This window comes from Sinohyriopsis cumingii, chromosome 9 (genome assembly GCF_028554795.1).
Source record: "Sinohyriopsis cumingii isolate HCF-2022 chromosome 9, ASM2855479v2, whole genome shotgun sequence".
Classification (NCBI taxonomy): Eukaryota; Metazoa; Mollusca; class Bivalvia; order Unionida; family Unionidae; genus Sinohyriopsis; species Sinohyriopsis cumingii.
This window is the reverse complement of record NC_142969.1, coordinates 100,838,346-100,865,181: the sequence shown is the minus strand read 5'-3', so window position 1 is coordinate 100,865,181 and position 26,836 is coordinate 100,838,346. Positions and strand designations below refer to the sequence as shown.

General features: G+C 34.6%; 1 protein-coding gene across 1 annotated transcript in view; it reads left to right on the top strand.

The window, feature by feature from the left end:
• The window catches only part of LOC149792345 (uncharacterized), a 297,776-nt gene that overhangs the window by 158,986 nt on the left and 111,954 nt on the right, over positions 1–26,836 (top strand). The window contains exon 3 of the mRNA XM_089969559.1: positions 27–77. Within this exon, the coding sequence (XP_089825685.1) occupies positions 27–77 (51 nt within the window). The remainder of the gene's footprint in view (positions 1–26; positions 78–26,836) is intronic.

The window sequence follows — 26,836 nt, the reverse complement described above, 5'->3', positions numbered from 1 at the left end:
GTACATATTTATTACCTCTATTTCAGATTCCATTTAAACCACGTGTTCGTATTCCTCTGGGATATGAAGAGCATCTGGTTTGTTAAAATTTATATTGTTTCAGACATGCATTAAAAGAAAACATAATCAGAAAACAAATATTACAGATATTCATCTAATATTCTTCTTCTATATGTATTTTTGTATTGTTACTGGTTTAATCAATCCGCCAGATGAAATGTGTTTATCATATACAAATAGCACTGTAAACATTAAAGTCAAATTTCTTTAAGATTTTGCAGTGAAAATACAAGTCTTTTTGGTTACACAAAAGAGTATATGTCAACAGAATATTAGTCTTTGAAATTTTAAACAAAAATACTGTAGTTTATGTTTGGTAGCACAAAGGTTGACAGGAAACAAATGCCTGTCACATAGCAATATGGTGTAAGTTGCATTTGTGATGCTTTACACCGTTTAACTACGGTTTGCCGTTTCGAGACCAGATTACTTCTCAAACGTTTCCAAACGTAAATGGCTCTGAAACGGCGCCGAACGTTTTGCGATATCTATCTGGTCATAATACGGCAAAGGGCCGCATAGCGAGGTTACATGATCCTGGACCGTCTGGTAGCAACCGGTTTACCCTATCCGGCCCTGACACTCCACCAAAACGTTTGGTTACCTATCAGTCTGTCTTCTGCTTATCCGATCACGATATTTGAAACGATAATATGTCATGACTAGAATATCTTTTGCTGCTATCAACAGCTTTATAACAAATGCTATGTCTAAGTTATAGATTTTGAGATCGATTGTTGTTTTGAAAAATTAATGATTTCCTAGTAAGTCATAAATTATTATTAATTGGCCCCTATGCAGTTTCGAAACATCGCGGTATCATTTATTTACTGAAACTATCAGGCCAATAATACAACATAAAACGCAAGGAGACAAGTTTTGCTCCAAACAGTCTGTTGAAGATTAGAAAGGAGATATGCCACTTGAGGCTGCTTCATCAATAGAGGACCTGTTGCGAATTCTGCTGTTTACACATCTGCACTACCTCTGTTGTTCTCTTCAGCTATGCAACTGTGCAAGGTGAATGTATTGTTATGAGTATTTGCTCTTAAAAGAAGTAACAGAAAAGAGTGAAGACAACAAGATTTATAAAATTGAACAAATATTTTATTTCCCTAGGTTGCAAAGTGAAAAATGAGAAAACCAAATAATCCAAGAGTTAAAGACACAAGTCCAAACTATAAAAAGTTCTAAATAAAACTCAGTTCAAGTCCCGACGAGATCCAAAATTGAAGGCGAAGACGTGTCTGTTATGGTCTGCAAAGAGCTAATGTGTCAACAGTCTCTTGTTAAATCACAAACATATTTTTTTTATTCCAGGTCTGAATTCAGTATAAATTCCAATGAATGTCTTTCTCTAAGAATTTTGTTAGAGCACTTTTGTATTTCCAGAGAGAATAATTTGAAGAAAATAAAATTCATCCCAAACTCGTCACAAGATATTAGAACTTAATGTGCTAGATGTTAAACCACGACTGGTAAAATCCTAACAGTCACAAGATAATATAGTTCTCTGCTTGACCTCAGGTCACACTTAGTATTTTCTAAAAGCAACCACTATCTGTTGGGATAAACCCTGCAAGAACGATCTAATGAACCTAGTTTATTTACCTAATAGTAATCCGGATAATAAGCTCATACACATTGAGAAACATGACGCTATTATTAGTTATTTACATAATGAAATAAATTTGTACAAAATAAACAAATACAATCAGGTGAAGCAGAAATGAACCCAATTATGGACACGGTCAAGTCCAGCAAACAATGTTACATTACGGTAATATGTAATGAAATAAAACAAATTAAAACTAACAGATAAACAATTAGATTAAATATACATAATATTATAATGTAGGAGATCCTCCCAAGATTCAAGGTCAATGTTGATGTATTTCAAGGATGACTTGACTTTGAAGCGTTCCTTCTGATCTCGGGGTTCGCGTCCAACCCTTCAGTTGGCTTTAGATGATCTTCATGGTTGTCGCTTGTGTGACAATCTGGTGATGTGGTCTGGCATCTCAGCTGTCAATCAACAGTTTATGTGATCTTTTCATTTCATGACATCTAAACTGGTTCAACTTCTTGGCCATATGTCTCCACAGTCCTAGTCTCAGATGTAGTTTTGACATCACAAAACTTTGTAGATCATGCGGTATTGTTTGCAGACTGGTGACTCTGCGCTTCCACACATATAAACGCCATCTTCCAAAGGTCAGACTTGTTGACTTGTAGGCGTCGTTTCGTCATAGATGTGAACTGCACTTGAGAGTGTACTACCGAACTGGGCGAACGTATTCACCGCCTGGCGGGTTCTGCTGTTCACTGTGATGATTGGCTCAATTTAAAACAAACCTAGTGCACTTCTGTCTCCTTGATACTGCGAGACCAATATTGTCTGACTCTGTTTTAGCATTAAAGAAACAATCGTCTCCACAACAGAGACCACGAACGGCCACTTACTGCAACTTTGTCTTTGTCAGTAGTCTCCACAGATTGCAGAAGTGACCATCAGTCTGGTATCTGATCTGGATCCTTGTGTCATCATCAGGGAAGCGTGGCAGAGAAGATCATATCGGAGAAGGTTGAGGTCAACATGCCACCTTACTTAACTCCATTTTTGATTGGGAATAGTTCAGATGAATCACATTCGTCCAGGGTGAGAACAATTGGGCCATCATGGAACTGCCGAAACATTTGAATGAATTTTTCTGGGTAATTAAATTGTGCTATGATCTACCAGAAGCTCTTATAACTGAATACGTCAAAGGCTTTGGACAGGTCGTTGAAAGACATATACTGGATGGAGTTCTGCTCCTGTCTTTTACCTTGGAATCAATGAACTGTAAGAATCATGCATATGGTCCCTCGTGCTTTCCAGACCCCACAGTGGACTCTCAGGCAATAACCCTTGATCCATAGAAGTCGAAAATTTCTATTTCTACAGTTTCACATGATAAAATAGAACTGTATGAAATACATAGAAGTCTAAAAATTGTATTTATACAAAATTTCTTTTTTATAATATAAAACTGAATAAATACAAAATGACGAAAAGCTGTATTTATACAGAATTTTGCTTGAGACTAGATTCAATCTGAATCAGTATTGTTTGCTGTTTTCTGCATACGTCTTGAAAATAAATTTATTGAGTGAGCATTTATTCAAATATCAATGTGTAGAGAGCAAAGACCATTTATCTATCAAATACAATACATATACATAATGTATGACATAAATACAATATTGCTGCTTAATGTGCAATGATCAAACTCATACCTCTGGGAAGGTAATAATGAATTCATCGCCGTATGTCAGTCAAACACTAACACTTTCCGATAATTATGGGCCGCCGATCGAACTTGCAGCGTTTTATGTCAGACAAATCCTAACACATTCCTTTATGTACGGATCGCCGTTCGAACTCAGATACTGCCACATATAAAGATCATTAACAGCTACACTGTAAACTTGTCGGACATTTGGGCTCAATGTCCCTCGCCAATTCGACTATTACCATGTTTCATACACAAACTGAAATTGTCAGAGCATCCATATTTTTCACCTGTATCTCATTAAATTTTTCGTATGCACTGAAACACTTGGGGTAGGTGTCAATCCAAATACTCTGAGCTTACGTTGTGTGCAACGCTAATGGGTAGGTGTGGATGTCTCTGCTCTGTCTATTAGTGAATTTAAGGAGAACCGGAAATGCACTCATTATGCGGGAATGCATTGCGGTTCATTGTATACTTTAGTTTAATTGCATGATGTGTCCATATCTTTGCTAATTACTTCGTCTATATAAAAAAAGTGATCCGTGATTTGAGGTATATATGTTTTTCATAACTGTTACCTTTTATTTTAAATTCTGTTAGCTAATTTAAGGTTCATTTCAGTATTACTGATGTAGCTAAACATAAGAATCAAGCCAAACTAACAACAACAACAACAACAAAAACTAACAGAAAGCAAAACAAAGTAACATTACCACCAAAACAAACATACCAAAAGCCCCAAAATAGGAAAAAAACTCTGCTGCAAGCACATGACATGAGTATGAAATATTATGTATAAAAATCGGCATTTCAGCTAGCACAGAGAACGCACAGACCATCGAGGTAATCGAGGAAGCCCAGGTACTAAATTCGATTATCGTAATCTAAGCAAAAGGGGGCGATATTGATCGTCCATAACATATTGACATATTTTATTCGTGAAATATTTAGGGTCCACATATTAGGTTGACTGAGATAATTGAATAAGTAACCAATTTTCACATTCCGTAATGAGTGATTTTGGTAAACAATGCTACCAGTTTAGAAGACCAGTAATTATACATTCTGTGCAAACAGAAGGTGTATACTTCGTGGCCAGATGGAAGTCGGTGAATAATCGTATTTACAAACAACAAAAGTCGTCAAGATATGAACTTCTTCGTGGTTGATGCATGTTCAAGCTCACTTGAACATTCTGCGCAATCATTGGGCTGCAAAGCAATTTATGCACATATTAAAGAAAATTTGTCAGACCTAGAGAGAAATATTTGTTTATAGTCACTGCTGACCAAAGTAGAGTTCCAGATAATACGGTATTTCCATACGAATACGAGTGATCCAGGCACTATAATGGTCATCGTTTAAGGGACTCCATAGTAATTGGATAATGCCTAATTTATGCACTCTGTTGCAAATGATTCTTGTAGAACTAGCTATTGAACAAGAAAAAACAAACAACAAGGACAACAAAAGAAATACCAGTGTGTATCACCGACGTTTTTATTTATAGCTCCTATCTACAAAGTCAACTGTAGGATTTTTACCCCGTCTAATATGTCCCATCAACCATCTCTTCCCCAAAGCATTCTTTAATACCCGTATTCTTTTGCAATGAATATGTAGGGTATTTCTAAATCTGCCTGGCTACATATTTGTTCATGATTTGTCCATGAATAACATCTCGATATACTTCACTACAGGAATGCTTTCGACATCTGCACTTGCATTAATGAGAACAAAATATCCCACTGCTAAATCTGCTTTAATTGCATAAACACACCATTTTCACTTTCTGTAACGAATGAGTTTCTTAGTAAATATAATCAATTTTAACGACCGTCATGTACTCTCATCTATAAACAGGTATGATTATATAAGTCAAGGCTATTTCATTTGGAAAACTGCATTTACAAATCTCGATACTGATCGTAACTGTGTTAATTGGGACATATAATTAATCATGGATAAATAATTATGACCCTGATTGTAGCATTGCAAAATATGCTTACTCTTATTTATAGAAACATATTCATTATATTAAATGCAAAATTGATCTTGAGATAAAACAATAAAAAAATATTGAAACATAATTTGCACCTCCTTTCTAGTTATAAAAACAAATTTGATCATTTCCTTATCCAATCAAATAAGGCTTCACACAAAATTTATTCACGCCCACATCCTTCCCATCTCAGCTTTGTTATCCTAATGACAAAAACAAATTACTTACTGTGTGCTAACAAGCAAAAGTCATGCGCAGTTTCGGGGCGTAAACTACTATGTCTAGCCACGAAATGTAGAAATCAGCAACACCGGAGCTCAAGGAAATTAATAAAGACAACCAAATAAAAATTAATCTTTTTGGGGTGTGGATAGGGTGAGATATGCAAGCCTTCTATTGGTATTTCAGAGCATGTATTCTTTCAAGTTAGTTTTAGTCTCGCTTTCAAACGCTGATGTTGTGATTGTGTCCAAGATTTTGCATGAGCCATGTACTCAAGTGGACCAACATCAAAATCAACATGTTTAACTTTGCCTTGATATAGAAACTAATATCACAGAGACACATAATACCAGAATAGTTTCTAATATATTAGTAATCACACAACTACTTTGTTACGATAGAAGACGATGAGACAAATGCATGTATGTATGTATGTATGTATGTATGTATGTATGTATGTATGTATGTATGTATGTATGTATGTATGTATGTATGTATGTATGTATGTTTAGAAAATATTTCATCTTATTTATGTATCTATGTATGTTTAGAAAATATTTCATCTTATTCAAGATATTTCAACGAGTTTCAAGAATAGAGGTTGTACTGATTATAAAAGTTCTAAGGTCGTTACTCAAATGTATGGAAATAGGATACGATCAACATCTATTTCAGTTTTCGGCTTTCAAGTAAACGTAATCTCTCTCAGCCAAGGACAAAACACTTCTTTTCCCCTTCACATTGGTGACATATTGACACGAGTAACTTTCATTCGCAAATCCAATCCGCGATGCATTATAAATGAAGTTGAGGTGTTGGAGAAAAAATTACCAGGTACGCGCCAACAGACGTGCTTTTAGCGGCTTATTCTAGATATTGCAAGGCATATGTCATTTGTGTCTGACTTTTTCTTCAAATGCCCAAAAAATGCATATTCGGAACTAACATCTACTCTTCGATTAACTTCATTCTCTTCTGAACATTACAGGGTAAACTAAGTGTAGCGTTCTTCTCAACGGCCTCCATTTGAAAGGAATCTCGTTCAGCCCTCATATATTTATAAACAGTGCGGGACTGATGATACATAAGAAGACCACTCCTGTGGCTTAAGTGGTGAAATCGTCCACCTCAGATATGTTAGGTCGCGGGTTCGAACCCGGGTCGAGTCACACCAAAGACTTTTAAAGAATCGTACTAGCAGCTGCCTCGCTTGGCGCTCAGCATTAAGAGTTTAGTGTTACGACTGGTCGGCCTGGTGTCAGGATAATATGACTAGGTGGGACATGATGATACATGATTGCGACATGACGTCCCAGTGCTAGACATCACAATAAACTGCCACACTGCAGACATCCTAGCGATACGACTGAACAATTGTTAAAGCTACGTTAAATATCCAAATCACACACACACACACACACACACACACACACACACACACACACACACACACACACACACACCGATAAGATATATACAACCAATCTAGATCACATTAGGCCATCAAATACATAAATAGTCTTGTATACTTATCATTATGGTACATTGGGGGAAAACACTAAACTAAAACCAATATTTAGGATGAAGGTTTATCACTATAAACTTTGTTGTGACAAACGGGAGGGAGATATGAGATTAAATAAGTTGATAAATGATATACAAATCTATTATTCTAGCACCGCTTTACAAATGTAGTAAGTATTAAAAGCAATATCAAACGCTTTCATTTTATAGGTTCTCTACGTACGAATCATTAAACAATATACATTAAATTTCACGCTATGTCAAGTAATTTAGTCAAATCTCGAACCATACATAGGCATGTTCCCGCTGTGATGTAAGTTGTCTTTTTTCCAATTGCATATTTAATGGGTTCTAAACTGAATATGCACTAGTTTGGACATCAGATTCTAACGTGTAATAGTCGATTAGAAAGTTAACTCAAACCACACTAGCGCTCGAATTTTTAATAATGATTTATTGGCAAAGGTCTACTTGGGGAAGATGAACGTGTTTAAGCACAGATGAAAGAAAATTGCATCATTTGTGTACAAATATATCCACATTGTTGTATGTATACATGCTTTTGAACGTCCTTTGCTTTCAGTTTCATATAGTAATGCACGAATGCAAGTCAACAACGTCTCAAGTAGTAGCACTCTCAAACGATTTTATTATTCAAACACAGAAGTTCAGAGCTTTGTTACATGCAAATCATAAATCAGTCTATCATATGTCAAGTAGTCTAGATCTCAAACAATATATAATGTTCCAACAGTGATGTTATTTGCTTTGCATATATTGTATATTGACTGGTTTCAAACATGATGTGTAACATCAGGTACAATTGTAAATCAGAGTTTGTATTGGGTACCCGACATGAAACGTGCTTTGCGGTTAATGTTCATCACATTCCAAGTTTGAATAGTTATTTAGAAAATAAACCTCATATTTGGAAACGTGTCGTGACGGTTCTTTCCGTAATCTAGACTTTCAACTGAAATTATATTATTTGATAAAGGGTCATTGGGTGAAAGTAAAACGTATAAGCACATATAAAAGTTTCATCATTTGCTAAAAAATATATCCACATCGATGGGTGTATGTATGTATGTATGTATGCATGTATGTATGTATGTATGTATGTATGTATGTATGTATGTATGTATGTATGTATGTATGTATGTATGTACGTACGTACGTATGTATGTATGTATATGATTTCTTTACTAATTTAGTATTAAACCTAGCATAATCCATTATATATATATATATATATATATATATATATATATATATATATATATATATATATATATATATATATATATATATATATATATATATATGTATATATATGTGTATATATATGTGTATATATATATGTATATATATGTGTATATATATATATGTGTATATATATGTATATATATGTGTATATATATATGTGTGTGTGTGTATATATATATATATATATATATATATATATATATATATATATATATATATATATATATATATATATATATATATATATATATATATATCACACTATGATACACGGCATTTGTGTCTCCTTGACACAATACTCGACCAACCACTACTACAGTTACATAAACAGATATTGTAAATAATTTACTGAAATCTGGAGCAAAAGGACTGGCGCACTCTTAAATATTTCTGTAATTTACGAAAAGCCTTTTGGCGTTTGTCAGATCAATGCAATTTGTATTTCGTACTCAAACATTTCTCAGGGGTTCGGCAATTATGGAAAAGGGGACCTAAATTCACATTAATATCCAGCAATATCCAAAACTCGCATCACTTGTGTTATATTAACAAACAATAGAAATTCAGAGATAGCCTTGACCTTAAGTCCTTTAGCCTGACAGTGTCCCACAATATGTCCTAAAATATCGCCAGCACGGCTAATCTCACTTTTAATTAAATTAATTGTCAGATATGCATCAAAGCCGATCAAAAAATGTTCTAATCGTTGGTAGTTATTTTTTCTATGTGTCGTTGTAGAAGATGATGTCATCGATCTATTCGGCACAATTATCTAGAAGTGATTATGTCCATTAAACATCGGAATGCTGAGAGAGGATTTTTCATACCAAAAGGCGTCACTTTATATTATTTAAGTCCATATGAAGATGTGAATGAAATTTCGTTCGCTCTTCACTTGACTGGAATTAGCCAGAATGGTTTTGAAAGGTCAAACTTGGTGACATTGTTTACATTTCCAGTTTTGTCCTTTGTGTCATCCATTCATGGCGTTGGAAATTAGTCCATTTTGGTGACATTGTTGATGTTGCTATAGTCAGTACACATGCAGAATGTAATGTCTGGTTTAAGTACAAGATAACATGTGGAATGCCAGAAACCTTAGCTTGGTTCTGCAAAATCATTCTGCTGCAAATATTGTATTTCGTTCTTTTTTCTTCATACATCCTTTAACTATATGTTTCGATAGATGCATACTCTTTTCACATTTAACTCCCTTTTATACTTTATTCGATCGCGTTCAAACATCAGGAAACGCGTGCTCATATACACATGATAGCTGTTTTGGTTTACTATTTACTTGTGACTGTCGATGTGAGTACTTCTGGCCGAGATAGTTTGGTGTTTCTCAGTTTCGAAGATTGAGTTTGCCAAAGCCACGCGACAGGTACAAATAAACTGATCTAATTCACAATACTCCTCTAATGTTTATATTGCAACGACAGTTTCCGCTTCCCATGATTTGTAATGATGTCATTAAAACCATCTGTGTTATTTTCAATTGTATAAGGACCGTAACATGCTCTACATGTGATTGCAATGTAATATTGTATAATTGGTCCGACCTTGTCCAAAGTTGAGTTAATTTCTGCTTGACCCGATTTGACGTTTTTATTTTTGTTATGTAAACAACTGATACAAAGTTAAATTATTTTCTCTGTTTATGGTCTTAATATCATAATCATTATTAATGATAGAAGTAAATGTGTTTATTTTGGTCTAAGATTTGGAATTTTCTGAGTATAATCCAGGTTATAGGTTTGATTTTGTAAACATCAGTATCATTGTAAAAGTTTTTTTTCCATTAGGTAATTTGTCATATAGAAAATGTTAAATGTTAATTGTAACATGAGGTCAAGCAGATAACAATATAATCTTGAAATTGTGAAGACTGGGTCATTCTTGCTTTAATATCTCGCACGTTCAAGTTTTATGTTATAGTAGGTTTGGGCTGGAATCTTTTTAGTTCAAATTATTGAATTTAGGGGATTCTTTTCTCTGGAAATACAAAAGAGCTCTGATAATAATATTGGGTAAAGACATTCACTGGACTTTATACTGAATTCAAACTTGGAATTATATTACTGCCATTCAAAAAAGACTGCTGACACATCAAAACTCTATAAGCTATAAAAAAACGCGTCATCGACTTCAGTTTTTGGGTTTCGTTGGGACTTGTACTAAGGTTTATTCAGGACTTCAAAATACTAGGACCTAATTCTGATCTCATTCTTGGATCATTTGTTCATTTAATTACCAATAACGTAAGTTCGTTTTACACATTTTCACTTTGTACTCTGTGGAAACAAATTTTATATGTCAAATATTACAAAAAAATTAGGTCATTCATTCTTTTTTTGTTACTTATTTTAAGAGCATTTAATCGAAAATTTGTTTCTCATTAGTACTTTGGAAAAACAGTTTGATAGCTCATTGACCACTCGTCAACAGCTGGTACCTCTGGTGATCTCAAGTTTGGCATATCACTCTCATTTTTTACAACATAGCAAGCCGTGATTTTTGTGGGTTCAGCTTTGCTAATATCCCTCTGAAACAAACAGAGCTCTCATGATCTTGTTTCTTTTGGATAACGATTGATTGTCATTTATTTCCTTTGTTAGAATAAAGAGAATGAGTGGTAAAATGAAGACCATTCCGATCAATATATATTGACTAATTATTACTGAGATCATAGCAGACCTGATCAAATGGCTTAGTAATAAATGTGAAAGCTAATAGAGCACCTTCCTTTTCTGAATCACTGTCAAGCGCTCTCTTTGCCATAACTCTGGTAACTGCACAAGTAGGAGATAAATCGGGGTTTTCTTTCTCAACAAGATCGACATTTTGTTGCAATCAAGGCATGCAAATTACAAATGGATAAACCACAACCTTATCTCCAGCGAGGGCATGGCCTGGTAATAAACAACTACCTTCAATAGGTAAAGATGTCACTTTTCTGAGAGTCACATGTACTAGGATTAAGTTTGATATAGAACCTTCAATATTAACGGTGTATAATTCTTAGTAATAGAATCAGATTTGGTTTGTTTGACGCAACAAATGTAGTGCTTTGAACACCAAAATGCGTCAATGAATCATTTGAAAGAAGAGCATTTGGAATAGCTCTGTCTTTTTTATTTTGCTTATGTAGCAATAGATAAGGATTTCTGATCGGATTTATCAGAATTTCTATTTCTAAACATGATGTCAGATTGAGATTTGGAAGTACTGACATGATATTGAGATGATTTATTTAAACAAAAACTGCGTAGACGATGACTTGCTGACACAAGAATCTTTGTGAGTCAAAGAATAATCATAAGCTGTTCGAGCATCATTTTCCAAGGTTTCTCATCAGTATAGGTCTTCACTTCTCTAAAGACTCTATCCTTGGATTCGTTAAGTTTTATCGGCTGTCTGATGTTATTGTAATCTTTATTAACATTCTTCGCTGAGCATCGCATCTCAAGTAGCTATTCTTTTTCCCATGCATATTCGAATGATTTTGTCAAGTTTCTTTTCTACAATTTTTTAACTTTTGATATGCCTTGTGTACCAACTCATGGCCCTTTAAGATACGATCCTTAACCACATCGTAATCAGCGCTCTGTTGTTTCTCCAGAAAAATGTAAATATCACGAGACTTGCCAATAAGCATACACTGTGTTAACAAAATCAAATGCTTTCTTGGCCATTTCACCTTAATGTGAAGACAATATTTATATGCATATCCTCCTTTAAAAGGGGACACTAGCCAAATATTTATGGTGGCATCACAATCTGGAATTTCATGAAATGGAGGTGTTGTGTGTTTTCCGCCTGACATTCTAATTATTTTAATCCATGTTGCATTTCTTCTCTATGCATTGCAATTTTATTTCCCTCTTCTTTTTCTCACTTCCTCTCTTTCTCCATTTTCATTTGTCTCTACATTTCCTATTTCTGAGCTTATATTTCTCTTCATTCTTTTTCTCTTTTCCTTTATATTTCTTTTTATTCTCTCTTTCTTTCTCTCTACGTAATTTGCATTTGCTTCGCCTCTTTTTGTTTCTGAATATGCGTTTCCATCAATATTTCTGAAGCTGAAGCTGTTTAATTCCAATTCTATCTGGTTGTTTTGATGTAATTTCTTTACTTTCGTATCAAAACTAGAGACAGATTTACTAATCAAACCCAAATCACTATCATACATAAATTTTATTTCGCACCAAAAACGGAACCAAAATATGTCATATCTCTTAAGATAAGAAAATATTTATTTCACGTCGGCATGATTTAAAAATAAACATTCAAGGTATGCTCCGGAAAGTTCATAATGTTTGGAAAGCTCCATCAACTCATCCTTCCTCAAAGCTTCTGACCCTTCCTGGGTCAGATTTCAGTAACATTTCTCCACCAAAGATAACGTTATGAGTTCTTTGTTCGTTTCACTTAATATTTCTCAAATTTGTGAAATTAAAATCTTTACCAGGGAAAACAAAAATTCAAATGCTAAGTTAATTTAACATTTAAAGACATGTCTTAATAACTCTTGTTTTGATGGACCAAAAATCTTGAATGTGCCGATGTACCAATATGCTTCCTTATGTCCATGTACCAACAGTCTTGATGTATAACAATGATATAATCCGGAATGTCTTTGAAGGCGTTCATAATAATCCCAAAATAGTGTTCAAATCCAAGAAGTCGATGAGTACTTTGTAATTCCACGAAATAACGTAAATAAATGGTATATCTCAAATTATACGTAAACACAAGTGAAAACTCGGATAGTAGATTTTCCAACAACTATACATGATTACGTTATTCTATATATACAGGCTCTCACCTGATATACGAAGCAATAATATTCTTTTGGGAAATGTGCAAACAAGTTAAAGATTTTTTGAACATTTGAAATTCGTCAATAAAGTTAGACCTTGCGCCCAAATGGAGGTAAACATATTTTAAAGAAATAAAACAGTCGGTAGGCCAGAATGCGACCCTGTATCACGGATGCATTTCAAGCGTACAATAAAACTAAATATACGTGCTTGTAAATTGTGTAACAAAATATAAGATTTTACAATTTTAAGTTATTATATCCGTAAATACCAGTGAGTGTCGCTCTAAGCATTACACCACGCTCTACATATTATAGGCATCACACCAGCTGCATACTGTCAGTAATCTACTTACCACGCAAAGATGAAACCAAATAAAGATTGTGTGTAAATGACCATGTGAAACCAGATTCCAAGAATTAGTAAACAGTTGCTAATCATTGAATGAAAAGAACGTTAAAAGAAGTTTCATTTCCATCACGATCGTGTGCAGTTGTACATGCATAGCCTCTTGTGTTGCGTTAAGATGTGTGTGTGTGTGTGGTGGGAGGGGGTAGTAAGATCTTTGACACGTTCGTATGTCAGGTGTCGTACAGTATTTATTTTGTTATAAGATTCATATATATAGGTGTTAAAAAGCTTTGGACAAGTTTAGACGTCGCATTTTAATGCTTTAAATGCGTCCGTTCCATAACGTTACTAACTTGACGCATTTAGAACACCAGATTGGCATTATATGTAGCGCACTTGCGCTTTTAAATATGAATATTGTTTTAACAGATTTAAATAGTGAATCAAAATAATGTTAAACAATGTCAGGTTGAGGAATATCGTTGGAGTGTAGGAAAGGTGCCATCATCATGTTGTCAATGAGGCTTTGGGATAAAACCCAAGGTGGGACATTCCGGAAGCACCTGCATTTTAAGCGATTCCTGGGCAGACTTTTCACCATCTGACTGTAAAGGAAAAACAATTGTATTGACAGAATGATGCACGCCGGTTCCCTCCTCCCGGAAGTGGACTTCAGAAAAAGATTTCATGGGAAAACCTTATTTGACATTCCAATTATTTTATGTGGACGTTTTCTCCCAAAAGTAAAAATATAATATGGTAACTTCGAGCAAAAATCGCTCAGCAAATAAGTCATATTTTATACATCCATGGGATAATGTGCTTGAAAAAAAGATTAACAGGTCTTTTTTTAGAATAGAAATTTTCAACTTTAAACCATTTTTATAAATTTCTTCTAATTTTTCAAATTTCATATAAATAATTTCTTACCGTATCATATTGCAAAAAATGTTGTAAATAATTACATGTAGTTTGCATTATTTATGTTAACTTATGACTTTATTTAGTATCATGCCCTTTTCATGAATTATGTTATATTACTAGTGGTAGTTTTGCCAATCTTAAACTTGATCACATATGTAGTGGGTTTTTTTTTACCATTTCAGAGTAATATCGTTATCTTTTTTCCCATTATGATATTTCAACTAATACTTGTAATGCTGATATTTAGATCAACGGTTTCATTTGAAATTGTGATTCACCTTGGTTCTTCTAATGTCCAAGATAAGTTCAATAGGCAGCAATGGTGTACTTATATGCCATATGTATGTCGCCTGAGAGAGTGAGAGAGAGAGTGATCTGTTATGTTCCATGGTCTTTTATCCAAAGTCACGAAGATTTATCTATCGTAGGAATTACATAATAACTCTTAAGTACAGCTGTTTGTTGTTTGTTGTTGCCTGAACACACGAGCCCATATACCCTCACGACCAAGAACACTCACCCAAAAATGGTTACTCAACCTGTGTTATATGCACGGTAGCATACACACTCCCATGACGACCTAGTCATTAATTCTCATCTATCTACACAGTCATTTCGGATTCATATGAAAGAACTCAACGTATATATAATTATTTATAGAGAACGTACAGTACTATCCCTGGTATTTTTAGTGATGTGTGCTTAGTCTTGAGGGAATATGTGCTGGTGAGTGCAGGTAAGGAGATGGGTGCCGTTTACACGCGGACCTAGGTTCAAATCTCCGTAGAGTACGAATATATATATATATATATATATATATATATATATATATATATATATATATATATATATATATATATATATATATATATCCTCAAGATAAAGGTTAACATCACTAATCATTAGTGAGATCAAATTTTACATAGACTAGTTTAAAATTTTTTATTTTATTTCATCCTTTCGGCATGCGTATTGACTTTCTGATTTCGTCGCGATCTTGTTCGGGCCAGCCAAGCGTTTCACGAGTAAATGACCATTATGCAATGCAAAATTAATGATGCACCGCTTGCGTACGCGCATCATACATAGAAGAGGCCTAATTATGTTTTGAGATTCACGATCTGTATGAGAAGAAATCCATTTAAAAAAAATTAAATTCGGTTTTCTCGTATGAAAAAACGTTATTGTCATATTAGAAATGGTGGAGGTTGGGGTTGTTCTTGCTCAAATATCAATTTGTGTGATGTCTCCGATTACTTGCGCATTTTGTAACAGCCTCTTTATGTCCGCACGCTTGACTTATCATCATTACATGTACCAACTTGAAGAAAAAACACATAAATGACAGTGGAGATAAATCAACATTCAAACGTAAAGTTTGACATTGCTAATTGATACATGCCATTTCCTGTTGAGTACAAATCAGCAATATCTCGGGAAGAATATCCAGACAAATTCCCTAAATATTGTAAAACAAACCAAACAAAACATTTGCGCCCAAACTTTACTCCTATTGAGTCGATTTGTGAGTGACCCAAATGAACATTTTTCAGCATGATATATAAGTTAGAAGTATATTTGGTATGTTGCTGACTTAGGATAGTACATATCAATGTTGGAGATGGTTTTTATGATAAATAGTTATCTTGAAGTCGTCAGTTCAGTCATGTCAGTTATGTTCTTCAAAATGCTAACAAAGTTATTTTATTGGATTGTATTGATTTTACTTTGTTAGCGGGTTTATTTGATACATGCAACCATTTAACTTAACAAAGTGAACAATATGTTTCAAAAAACAGTATCTAAAAAGTACATTTACGTTATTTATCTATTAGAACACAAATAAATAATTTGATTCGGTTAGCAGGTCATTGTAAAATACACAAAATTTAAATGTGGAATTTTGACTGTTTATATACGTATGTGTCTGAATTTTCATTCGCTACAGTGACCATATTTCGAACTATTTTCTTTATCGTTCTGTTTTAAAGAAATGTAAATAAATCAGGGTTCTATTTCGTGCATGAAACGTGGCATACGTATAGTTCCAATGTTACAAACTTGCAACCATATGTTATATTAGGACACTCACATCAAGATATCTTTAATTCCACATTGTTATAACGATATAAATGAAACACCTACCTCTGTATCAACAAATCAATAATTAATTAATCTTGCATGTATGACGGTATAACGTTATAGATTGGGATATCAACATTTTTCAACTATATATGTATGTATGTATGTATGTATGTATGTATGTATGTATGTATGTATGTATGTATATATGTATGTATGTATGTATGCATGGATGGATGGATGGATGGATGGGTGGAGGGATGGTATTTTCTTCACGGAAGTGCGAAACCATGGTTTTAAAAAAAAAACTTATCATGAGTTGTATCTCACTCTTTCCAGATTCCAAATCACATGAGAATTTCTAATATCGGTGTAGATTTCGACAATTGTAAACCTTATGTATCACAGACTATCTTGACATCATTTGTAGTATTTTCGTTTCGAAGATATATTTGATTCGTTTAGATCTGAACACAGCAAAATATAGGATTATTTTAATTGTTTTTCAAATAGCTTATAAATAGATTGTATCAGTCACCTACTGTGTAGTTTCTCAGACTAATAATAACTTCTGCACGTGCATTGCCGAGTTGTAATTTAGATAAAAGTTCTCTCTGCTCTTATATAATATACAGTGGATACGATAACGTGAGTTTTAAATGTATTTTGATATATGACTAGGCGATTGGAATCAGACAAAGCCGTATAAATCAGGGAATTGGAACGAAATCCTCACTCGGCTATGGTTTTATGGCGATATAAAATGATTTTTTGTGTAACGGCCTTCGCGGGAAATTGTCTTTACAGCAAATGTATACAATCTCTCTCGCTTCGTTTTATCAATAGATCAAACGCATTTTTAGATTTCTCAAGTAGCGTGATCATATAGTTTTATTGCATAGGGTTGTTTTTGAGGGAATGGTTTTATTGCTTAAGTTACCATACCACTATAACTTACATCTCATTTCTGGCGTATTCTTACGAAGTCTTGCCTCAACTGAGTTGGCATACTTGAGAATGTTTATTTTAATGCCTCCCAAAATTGGTTCTTTTTTGTGAGTAATTCATTGAAAGACGCGAATAAATCAATGTAATAAGCACGGTCTCAACTTTGTTATTCTGGCAACGTATGATTTATCAAAACGGTTTGAAGTATGAATTTACATAAATCTGTTTTTTATTGTCATTTTATGATATTTTCGGTACCGTCAGCTTTCATGTTTCCATGGAAAACCGGACACCCATGGAGTGTCTTGAACCACTATCAGAAAAACGATACTACATATGCCGCTTGTTTGCATAATGAACCCCATACATGTTTTTGGGTACATTGTATCAATGTGCTGTTTGAATACTGTGCACTATTCAAGTCAAGACACAAATACTCTCCTTTATTTGCTGTTTTCTCAAAATAGATGCAAAAAAAACGATTCTTCAAGAATTCGTATCATACATTATGCTGATATTTTTTGTTGGGTTTTGTTGTTTTTTGGTCCATGCTCCGTCTTCGTCTTCAATATGAACTTTCTCCTATGTAAAACAGTTTTGATGTTCACCATTTTGGCATTCAGATTACTGAACTTTGCACCGTAATGTTTGTGTAAGAGACCATTTACGAACCTCTCGATGCCAAACACAAGCATAATTTAATATAGGCCGATTCATTCGGGAGACCGGCTGGTTCTACTTTTTCGAGGATAATTACTTTCTCGAGGATACGTGTCTTCTCAGGGATAATTACTTTCTCGAGGATAATTGCTTTCCCCAAGCTAATTACTTTCCCTTCCAATAAATACTCACATCATACTTCGTAATCATAGACACGTCTTCATATGAAATTTCATACTTAAACAAGCCAGTTTAATTTAATCTTTTCACTCATTAGCGCCAAAGGCAGAGACAATTCTTTCCACTGGTCAAACCTGATCTTGACGCAGGGAACGATTCATATAACGCAACTCCTACTGACCAAAGAAAGTGGGTTTATTTTATAGCAAGTATAAGCATAAGCTTGTATTATCTTTTGATACGCCACTGTACAGCAAGAATGATATAATTGCATATGCAGCATATAACCCTCCAACCCAGTTAGGATATTAAATAAATATCATATTACATGTTTTGGCTTTATAATTGAAGTTTTCAAACGAAATGGACACCGTTTAATGGGCATTACAAGCCAAAACAGTCGAGTGTACAACTAAATGCACACGTAGTCAGAATACCAGCTCACGTGTAATTATTGATAATGATAATTATTATTGCGAATTCTATGTAAAGGATAATATAATGTTGAAGATGTGGAGAAATGTTACTTTCGAAAGGCAATTTGAAACAAAGTCACCCGAGAAAAGCTTGTTTAAGACCTAATTTTAGTTTACGTTAGCTTTTCCCATCGAGATGATCACATTGGAACTTTTCATTGTCATCACAGTCTCTGGTGTATTAGAGATTGGATAGACAATATAAAACCATGGATGCTATATTTGCATTTAAATTTACTCCTCTGAAGAGTTAGTCAAGATTTAAACGATAAGCTTGAATTGGAAAATCAGGTGATAATCTGACGCATACAAAACCACTTGAGCATAATGGCTGAATGCTGATGCGATAATAGAGTGATCTTATGAGAATTTTCCACATATAATCAGACTTACTAAATCTTTTTTAGCAGTCACTCTCCAACAATGGTTATACGATGGTTTAACTTCGTGTTACGACGAGAAATTGGAATTAATGACAAATAATGGTTAATGGGATATATACAAAATATCTAAACGATAAGGATTTATGCAAAATTAGGAGAAATATTGTTCTTCATATGTAAAATATATCAAAAGAAACGTTTTCGTCTAAATTAGGCCCAAACTTGCTTCATATCCTTCAAAAAGCTCCAGATTTTGTTTCGTGGGCTCGGGAATATATCATTTGCCTGATACTCTCTCGTGAACGTCGTAAGAAGTGACTAAGGTGATGCAGAAACTAGGTTGGCTTAGTGGTTATTTTAATGGATTCTGAGCAGAAAGGTTTGCTGGTTATAATTCTGCTATCGGATCAACCTTTCAGGATACTGTAATGTGTCCTTCAGCTAGGTACTTTACTCCCCAGACGTAACTTGCATTATACAGTCCAATTTTGTTGTTGCGCCGTAGACCACCAAAACCATACCAAACCAGCAAAACAAGACCAAACCAGCAAAACAAGACCAATCCAGCAAAACAAGACCAAAAAAGCAAAACAAGACCAATCCTTCAATCAAAACCAAACCACCCCATCCAAAAGGCGTCTGAACACTTTTGTTTTAAAATTTGCTTTTAACAATAATTTAATCCAACATGACAAGATTACACATTTCTATTCAGTATCACCCCTGGATAATATTGGGAAAAGCATCTGCCACAAATACTAACCAAAATATTGCTAATTATTGCTACAGTGTTAAGTATGGAGAACAAAGAGAAAATTATCTCAGTGCGTTTGGATAGATATCTCATAAACTAAGGAGATACTCAGGTTATAAGATCCTTGGTTTTACACGCAGCATTCAAAACAAATCTTTCAACAGCTGCTTGGTCGCTGGTCTGCAGTAATGATCTCCAGTAAATACATATATAACCACGAAGATCTAGTTGATAAGGTCTTCAGCGATGCCTCCGCTACGGCTAAAGTAGAGAGAGAAATAAACTACTGGAAGCCGAAACCCACAACCATGCTAGAAGATGTTCAGCGTTGAGGTTGCTCATGGCGGAATCTGGAACGAGATGACAACAACGTTAGTGACCTGACATTACCGCTTGTTATCAGATTAATTTTCTGGGCATGTTGACGTGCTCCGCATACTTTAAACTGTTTTGCCAACCATGTCATGAAATTACTCGTGTGACTTCTAGCTAAGGACCTTACGGGATTCACGCAGCTGCGTACGATGGACTTTGCATGTGGCTGCCATCCAGTTATCATTGCCTAGTTCGGCTGTCAATTATGAACGCCAGCAAAACGAGGTTGCCTTCTACGACCGTGACTAGGCATCAATCACACTGCTGCTATATAAGATTAATAGTGGCATGCTTATGCACATTATATGGTAGAGGCTCTAATCTCATACAAGAAGCAGACAGAGAAGCTACCAGAGGACAAGGAATGATTCGAAGTATCAGTTTCAAGTTCACAGCTCATACTGGAAATAATTGCAATCGTATTGTACCAGAGATGGTTATAGCAAGTGGAACTCGATTTTCCCGAATGCAAATGCTTTTAGATCAGCTTGTTAGTCGGTTATGGTATAGATAAGCTTGGGCACTGGAAATATTCATTCGTGCTTTAACATCTGATTATATATTTCTGTCATGTCACGTTTTATCTTCCAATGATCCCCTTATTACACTGGTCAACAGTGAAATCATTACTGACTTGAAAAGGCCCTAATCTGTAGTATTTTGGTGTGCCGAACACGAATATAACCGTGAAAAATTTGTATTGGCTCTCGTTTTGAAGATATTCATATACCTCATTTTCTATGTTTCACTGTGTAAATTTCTCCAGTAGGACTGCAGCAACATCCGGAATAATGATGTAACATTGCATAATACCATCATGCTCACATCATCCACAGTTGATTGCATCATTTTCTGATGCAATGCAATACTAATGCCATGCGGCTGCTGAAGTAAGTTGACGTCAGCAGTGTACTATACATGTGTAGGCCTATTATACTAATGCCAGGCGGCTGCTGAAGCTGACGTAAGCAGTGTACTATATAAAGCCCAATCAGATAGGTTCAGCATTTAAAATATTTTAGACGTTGTGCGAGACAGTTCAAGCTACTGTTACATAAAACTTATTATTTTATCCATTTACGTACAGTAAAGAACAGTAATGCCTCGAAAGTGTGTTAATACCGCGGACAATTTTTGCTATATTTGTGGGGAAGTGACATTTGCCAACCAGAAGAAAAGTATCAATTCTCAAGTGAAGAAGGCATATCATCTTTACTTCGGATGCAAGGTTGGTGACCAAGACAAACCTTGGGCTCCGCATATATGCTGTGCTACATGTACAACACAGCTTTCACAGTGGTTGAATTGCAAAAGGTCATCAATGCCGTTTGCAGTCCCAATGGTGTGGAGAGAGCCAAGCAACCACCTAAATGACTGTTACTTCTGCTTGGTTCTTCCTCTTTCCGGCGGAATAACGAAGCGAAAGAAGTCGAGAATAGTCTACCCAAACATTCCGTCTGCATTGAGACCAGTTCCACATGGTGAGGGACTTCCTATTCCAGAACCTCCAGCAGAATATTCTCTTGATTCATCTGACGAAGACAAAGGTGAGTCGACCTGTTCTTCTCCTGGTCCATCAGCATGCAGTGATCCAGATTTTCACTGTGGTGCATCATCAACCCCACACAGAATAACACAGGAAGAACTAAATGACCTGATTCGTGATTTGGACTTATCAAAGAACAAGGCAGAATTGCTAGGATCAAGACTCCAACAATGGAATCTTCTAGAAGAAGATGTCACAATTACTGCATATCGAAAGCGCCACCAGCAATTGGAGCCTTTCTTCAGAAAGGAAAGTAATCTGATATTCTGTTCCGATATTGAGGGCCTCATGAATGCTTTAAAAATCACTCATGACCCACAAGAATGGAGACTATTTGTGGACTCTTCGAAACTGAGTCTCAAGGCTGTGCTTTTGCACAATGGAAACATTCTTCCATCTATTCCAGTAGCGTATGCTGTCCACATGAAAGAGACATACGATAACTTAAGGCAGCTACTGAATTCCATTGAGTATAACAAGTACAGCTGGCACCTCTGTGGTGATTTGAAGGTAGTTGCCCTTTTAATGGGACTGCAGCAAGGATATACAAAATACATGTGTTTCTTATGCGAGTGGGATAGCCGAGCAAGGGAAATGCACTACATGAGGAAGGAATGGACTCACAGGCAGAATGTAGCCATTGGAGAGAAGAATATCCAACACCCAGCTCTGGTTGAGGCTCAGAAAATCTTGCTACCACCCCTTCACATCAAACTAGGTTTGATGAAGAACTTCGTGAAAGCCATTGACCGGACTTTGCCAGCATTCCGATACCTGCATGAAAAATTCCCTCGACTCAGCGAAGCAAAGATTAAAGAGGGAGTTTTTGTGGGTCCTCAGATTCGAGAGCTTTTCAAAGATGACCGGTTCAACAACTTGCTGGAAGGTGACGCGAAACAAGCATGGAATGCTTTTCGCCTAGTTTCTACAAACTTCCTCGGAAATGTTAGGGCAGAAAACTATAAGGAACTAGTAGAAGACATGTTGATGAAGTATAAGAAACTTGGCTGCAATATGTCTCTAAAGATTCACTTCCTTCATTCCCATTTGGATTTCTTTCCTAGCAACTGTGGTATTGTTAGTGATGAACACGGCGAACGTTTTCATCAAGATATCGCAACAATGGAACAAAGATACCAGGGAAAATGGTCCACTACAATGCTGGCTGACTACTGCTGGACACTCCTCAGAGATGCTCCCGAACAGCTGTATAAGAGACAGGCGAAGAAATCTAAGATGTAGTCAATGACTTGATTTTTTATAGGTAGGCTATTACAGTTGACCTTTTACTATTGGAATGCATTTCGTTATGTAAACATTAATTTCTTGCAGATTACAAAAAAACTAGAGCCAATTTTGCAATTTGACTGTCATATTCGTGTTCAGCACATAAAAATTGATAAGAATTGACTAATTTTATTTCAGTAACATGACTTTTGTAAAAATTTGTTGTCCAGTGTTACCAGGAAATGTCTTACAGATCTTCTCGTATACATTCATAAAGGTGCTGTATTCCGACGCATACCACTCCGTTGCATCAAACACATTTCTTCCAATACACAATATACATTTGACATTGCATTCAGTTTTCCATGACACTCGCAAAACATTTATTTTATGGAATTTATAGGTCAGGAATACTAATACGATTCGTATTTTTGTCTTTAAGTAAAATATACATTTATTGTAATTGTCACTGGAGTTATCAGCGTATTTAATTTGAGTGACCAAAAATCATGAGATTTAAGTAGAAACGAGAATAAATGTTATGTCAGACAATAATTTACAAAATTATTGCTAGTCAAAACAATGTTGCACACGTTCAAATATCAGCTGACTCCAGATATAAATCTGAAGACAAGTAAAGGAAATTTAATCAAGCAACTAACTCGGTTTCCTTTCTGCCGATGTACTCTTGATTCGTCGTCCATTAATAAGATCACATCCGTCCTGAAATTCGAAAATAATATGAATATATTCAGATTCTGTGCACTTTAATAAGTTCAATATTTTGAAATAATTACCAGGATAATTGAAAAGTTCTGAATATTTGTTTTATAACTTTTTGTTTCTTTGAATCTGTGAAACTATTCAATGAGATCGATAACAAATGGAGCTCATAAAATGCATCATACGAACCAAGGTTTTGGCACCTATCAAGTAAATTATGATATGTATGGTGTACAGTCACCGTTTCTGGATTTAGTGTTCACGTTCATTAATGCCAGTCGAAACAAGAGGAGGTTTACCGGCCAGCGAAGCTTTTACCGCAGTCATCTTTATTAAAGGCGAGAAACATTCTCAATCAAATAAAGTACTCCTTTTCAAGTGAATTTTTCCGCATTATTATGTCCTACTTGATCAGGTAAATACATCCGATAATATCATTGACGGGGCCAAAAAATACTTCTCTACAAGGTAATTATGCGGATGGTGAATGCACTGGCGCAGAGTATGTGAAGACGGCATCCATGAGCTCTCGATAACTTTACAACAACCAGTTAGCATATTGTAATGCACTATGGACCTTGATATTAAGTACCAGTAGCGTTCCTGTGACACACTATGAATCTAAGTGGTTCTAACCTCTTTGCTAGTGACACTGCAAGCGTCTCAGGGCCCTTTTGTATTTATTTAGTATCGATTCGCACCCTTTATGCGAAAAACCGATGTGCATAACAAAGGCCGACTTCGCATAGTATGCAATATCGGACAAGGACTGTTTCCAAAACAATAAAATGGTATTCACTGCTGAATGTACCACGTTTACATTTACCGACGAACATGTTACACCGACATTGACTCAGCTGAGACAAAAAAGATTTTAACTGTTATTCAGTAACGATATAATTGGTCGGGTAACAATATTTGGGCAACGACAGGCATTAATCAGTAGTTTTTTTTAATAAAAAGGGCGCCATGATTCCCGAACGAACAATCTACGGAAATTTAAATATTCCCCAAGTAGACATTTTCTATGACTGTATAACAGTTTTACCAGTATAAGTAGGTAATTGATTAAAAGTGCGTGCATGTTGAACCAGATCAAGGTCTGTCGGTTGAGAAATTGTACTATGCAATGACATTATTATTAGAAGAACTACGAGTGATCCTCTATGTTATCGAAGTGTAAACTAATCGAAGCAGAACATCAACTGCAGACTGAAATCAACAAAACAGAGCTTTAATCATAAAGTATGAATATCCATGGCGTCTTGACAATGCTATATGTGGAATCCCCAATGCCATAACCGTAGGTCTTAGGGTGGCAAGAAATAATCCACAACACACTTCATAGGTGCACCAATTACAATAATCGATGATAACAGGTGTTGTCTGTGGTGATGGTAAAATTATTTCAATAACATTACATTTACGAATACGTTTTTTTTTGGAACTGCTCGCGGCGGCACGAAATATTCTCAATACGATTAGCAAACTGGCTATTGAGGATACCCGACCAATTCCGAGCTTCCCAGGACACATAAGAAACCGTGCGATAACATATTTAGAGGCATAAAAAATCAAGTAATTTCCCTAAGAACATCCATAAAGATGATGTGAAAGCTCTCTAAGGAACATTTTTTTGTGTTGTATTCCGACGCGTATATATATATATATATATATATATATATATATATATATATATATATATATATATATATATATATATATATATATATATATATATATATATATATATATATATATATATATATATATATATATATATATATATATATATATATATATATATATATATATATATATATATATATATATATATATATATATATATATATATATATATATATATATATATATATATATATATATATATATATATATATATATATATATATATATATATATATATATATATATATATATATATATATATATATATATATATATATATATATATATATATATATATATATATATATATATATATATATATATATATATATATATATATATATATATATATATATATATATATATATATATATATATACCACACCTAGTTGACATTGTACACAGTTGTGTGATAATCGCGGTTTTGTGGTTACTAAGTCAACAGACTCTATCATCCATGTCTTAGTCAATTTTTTATGCACACTTGCACCTTTACTGATTTCAATCCGCGGGTTGCACATAATGTGTGGCTTGTTTATAAATATGAGCAAACATCACAGGGGGAAAGAGGCTCCGTCCTTGATCAATATCAAAATTCCAAACCCTCTATTAAAACACTACTACCCATATTTCTCGGTATTAAAAGACTCCCTTTAGTTCCTGCGCCCAAAACAAAGAAACATGGCATTGTTGTTTATCTGTGATGTAATATATTTAGTCTTCTTAAACTTACGTTTATTTTAAAAAGCAGTTCTACTTAAACTCTATCAACATTGCTTCAACACAATAGTTGTTTTTCTTTTTTCTTGTGTTTATAGGTTTTAATTTGTTTGATCTTTCAATTGTCAATTATTAGTTATTTATATATTGGTTGAAAGGAAATGCTGACGGATTGCATCAGCTACCGTCGACACAAAATAGAAAAGTAATGATTGGCAATCAAATCAGTTATAAGTGACACATGCCACTAGATCATGCATTGCATACCTTTTTATAGTAACAGAAAGATCTACGTGATACATTGATCCAACTCATACGGACGACTTATGATTCTGTTATATTGTATTACGATGTCATCTTGACGAGTTATCATTATGTTATATTGCATTACGCTGTCATCTTGACAAGTTATCATTATGTTATATTGTATTACGATGTCATCTTGACGAGTTATCATTCTGTTTTATTGTATTACGATGTCATCTTGACGAGTTATCATTATGTTATATTGGATTACGATGTCATCTTGACGAGTTCTCATTCTGTTATATTGTATCATCATGTCCTCTAGTCGAGCTACCATTCTTAAATATTGTACCAGAATGTCATCTGAACGAAAGATT